This window comes from Nestor notabilis, unplaced genomic scaffold (assembly GCF_000696875.1).
Source record: "Nestor notabilis isolate BGI_N333 unplaced genomic scaffold, ASM69687v1 scaffold27007, whole genome shotgun sequence".
In the NCBI taxonomy this organism is placed as follows: Eukaryota; Metazoa; Chordata; class Aves; order Psittaciformes; family Psittacidae; genus Nestor; species Nestor notabilis.
The window spans coordinates 1-3,346 of record NW_009935594.1 but is presented as its reverse complement, the minus strand read 5'-3'; the positions used below and the strand labels follow the sequence as shown (position 1 = coordinate 3,346).

Genomic DNA, 3,346 nt, shown 5'->3' with positions numbered 1-3,346 from the left:
GTATGCGTCGTTAACAGCGCGATTGGTACAGCCCCGGCGTCAAACCGCGGTTTCGGTCACATCACCACAGGGGACAGTCACCGCCCGCGCCCTCCCCTCGTCCTTCTGGAACCATCTGCGAGGACTGTGCTCCACAGCCATGCTCTCGGCAGTGGTCAGGAGCGAGCTGACCCTGCAGCACAAGTTCCTGCTCATACGCGTATCTGCAGCCTCCTTCCCGTCAATACGATGCGGGAGAAGATCCCTTCTGGTTCTTTTCCGTCCCCCAGGGCAGCGAGGAAGCCTTCTTGTCTCCTCCTCTGGGCTAAGGCAGCAAGGGACTTGAATGTCTTTGGTTCGTAAATAGCCAGATCTGCAATCACTTTCCTGTTCAGCTCCACCTGGGACTAAACACAAGAGAATGTGTTAGTTAAGTGCTGTCATTTATAGGAATAATATTTATTACCTCAGGTCTTAAGGCAAATGACCCTTTTTCTATGCTGCATATAGTTTTGGAACTGTTAACGCAACTACTCAACCATGGGTGTCTCATTATACCACAACATTTGTTCACTGACTTTCTCAAAGCAGAAACCAAGAACTGAAGAACCTCTCATTTTGTGGCAGGCCATATGGTACAGGTTAATCCATGGCAATTGCTTCAATTCTTAGACATATTCGAGTTTACTTGTCCACAAGCTGCCTGGAACCTTAAAATGTGTCCTGGAGTAGAGAAACAGACTGCAGGATCACATACCCTTAACAACACTAGATACTGCACACTTAGTGCATATCCTTAAAGGTAGGTATTACTGAAAACAGTTTGGACCTTTTAACAGAGAACCTTACCAGAATACATTGTTCTGACGCAAGAATCAAAGGGACAGGGGAAAAAAAGGGGGAAAAAGAAGGGAAAATTAAGTTAGCTTTTTAGTAGTGCTTGATTCTTTGGTTACAGTGTGACAAGAGTAACCAGGAGAACAAGTGTATGAATTTCATATTCCTTTGCAGGAACCACATCAGAAAACCTAGAAAGTTACCTATTTATTTGAAATACAGATTAAATGCTTTGAAATATGCTATAAATTTATGTGTAGTTCCACTTTAAGAAGGACAAACACCTTTTTATTATAGCCATTTGCAGTTCCAGTATCAACAAATTCAAACCAATCCCCTGACATGTTTAAGAATGAGGGTCAATAGCACCAACTCATTGCCCATGCCCACCAAAACACAGAGCCAGTAATGAAAGGAATAGGGATTTCTTAGGGTTGTTTTTGCTAACCCAAGAATTTGTATATTTAAGTTTCTTGAAGTAAAAGGAAAGGCCCTAATGTGTGCAGTAGCAGCAAGTGTAAAAATATTCTACAACCGTGTCCTTAAGATGCGCAGTGAAAGTTTTGGGGACAGAACAAGGTGTAGAGCAACAATGTTCACCAGGACACTGTGCGCAGGTTTAGGGCAGAACTTCGTTCCTGAAGTGAACAAACTGCTCTCCTAAGCCACTCATCACTGGAAGCAGGAAGCAGGGCAAGGTTGGCAAATGTTCATTCTGACAGAAGGAGCTTTTCCATCCCGCCAACATGCCCTGTGCCACTATTGGGAAGTCCTCACCATTACTCTTCAAAGACTGGCAAGTGGAGGCTGCAGCTGCAATTCTTGGCAGTTGCATCCTTAGACAGGAACCAGCAACCCTTTGATGTGCTTTGCCTGACTACATTTCAGAGTTTTAGGAAGTTCATTTGCCTGGCACATTCAGACAATGTGTTGTTTCAAAGTGGTTACTGTTCAAGCACCATCCTTACCTTAAGAAGATTGCTTATGAAAGATGGGTACTTCAAACCATGTTCCAGAGAAGCTGCTCCAATCCTAGTGATCCAGAGCTGAAAGGGTAAAAATTAACATCTTGGATGAAAAAATACTTTAAAAGGAAACTCTTTGTCCTGCTCATCTGCTCACATATAACATTTACAGGCCTACAGTCTTCTCAGTGCAACATCTACATGTGTGAGCTTCAGAACGTGAGCTGTTCCAGAGCACAGAGGGATATGCTTACTTCAAACTCTTATCTTTAGCCCATTATTTAAGCACCTTGAGATGAAATGAACCCCCCCAGTAAGCTCCTTCAGTTCTGCTCTTCCCCCCCTGTACTGTGTAGATGTAACACGTTGCTCTTTACCGCTCTCAGGAACCTCTTCTTCTCCCTCCTGGCCTTGGTGGACTTCACAAAGGCTCTCCGGACGCTGCGCACTGCCAGCTTGTAACAGCGGTTCTTCCTGCCCCGGAAGTGCTGAAACAAACCCAACATGTCCTTGTCCAGTTATCTTTAAAGCTGTTAAACCCTTAATACTTAATAATAATGCTTAATGCTTACTATGTGCTGACTTGCATTCCACAACTCTTCCTAACAAGGATCACTAAATACTTCACAAAGATAAGCCTTCAGTTTGGCATATAAGGGATATAGTCTTACCTGAAGCTGGGGAGTTGGAGCATTTCAGTCCAGCAGGAGGGAGCCAAAACCAGATCTCATTTCAGGCTGGGGAGGAGGCAACCACAGTGCTTTCCCAAGCCCTACACTCATGCATTTATTCTCATTCCTGAGCTACCCCCTTAGTTTCGACAGGATGAACACAGGGATGGGACAGGAGCCTCCGATACCTCAAAAATACTGCAGTTGCCCCAAAAGAAAGCATAATGAAAGGAGTTTCTGGAGATCCACTGACATCCATCTAACACAAAGCAGGAAGAAGTTGCCAGTGCTGCACAGAGAAATTAGTAACTACTAGTGCCTCTGTAGGCAGCTCAGGCTCTACAGCACCAAGATACTCTGATTTACTTTAATGTTTCCCATGTCAATACTACAGCAAGATGTACTCCTGGGTGCTAACAGTCTGCCCTTGAAAAAGGAAGGTTCTTCATGAGCCCAGGCTTGATAGCTTGAGCTCCAGTTGAAATCCCACTGTGAAGCAGCCTCTTTCACCTTGTAAAATGCACTTGAATGAAGGCCAAGGTTAAAATCACACTGGCGCACGTGTGCTGTGTTGTGGCACAAACACTATACACGTTTATGGACTCCAGCTTTAATCCCAGACTGGTTTGGGCTGGAAAGGACCTTAAAGCTCATCCAGTTCCAACCTGCCACGTGCTGTGCCCCCTTCCACTAGAGCAGGTGGGTCCAAGCCCTGTGTCCAACCTGGCCTTGAACACTGCCAGGGAATCGAACACAGATTTACGCACATGTATAAGGCTAAACAGCCAGCTCCCGGTCCCGGAGCGCCTCAGGGACAAGCACCGCTCTCTGGCTGGCGCTGCTCTGCGGGGAAAGGGCCTGCGGGCACCATCGGGGGGCACCCACCGGGGGGAC

The 3,346-nt window shown here is 46.0% G+C and overlaps 1 protein-coding gene across 1 annotated transcript; it reads right to left on the bottom strand.

Moving 5' to 3' along the window:
- Positions 1–197: 197 nt before the first annotated feature.
- On the bottom strand, positions 198–2,269 carry MRPL20 (mitochondrial ribosomal protein L20; the record flags this gene model as incomplete). The annotated part of the gene is made up of 3 exons (XM_010017923.1): positions 198–386; positions 1,785–1,862; positions 2,159–2,269. Coding segments are annotated over 3 exons (378 nt in total), but the record flags the coding sequence as incomplete, so codon positions are not given.
- Between the last annotated feature and the right edge of the window lie 1,077 nt (positions 2,270–3,346).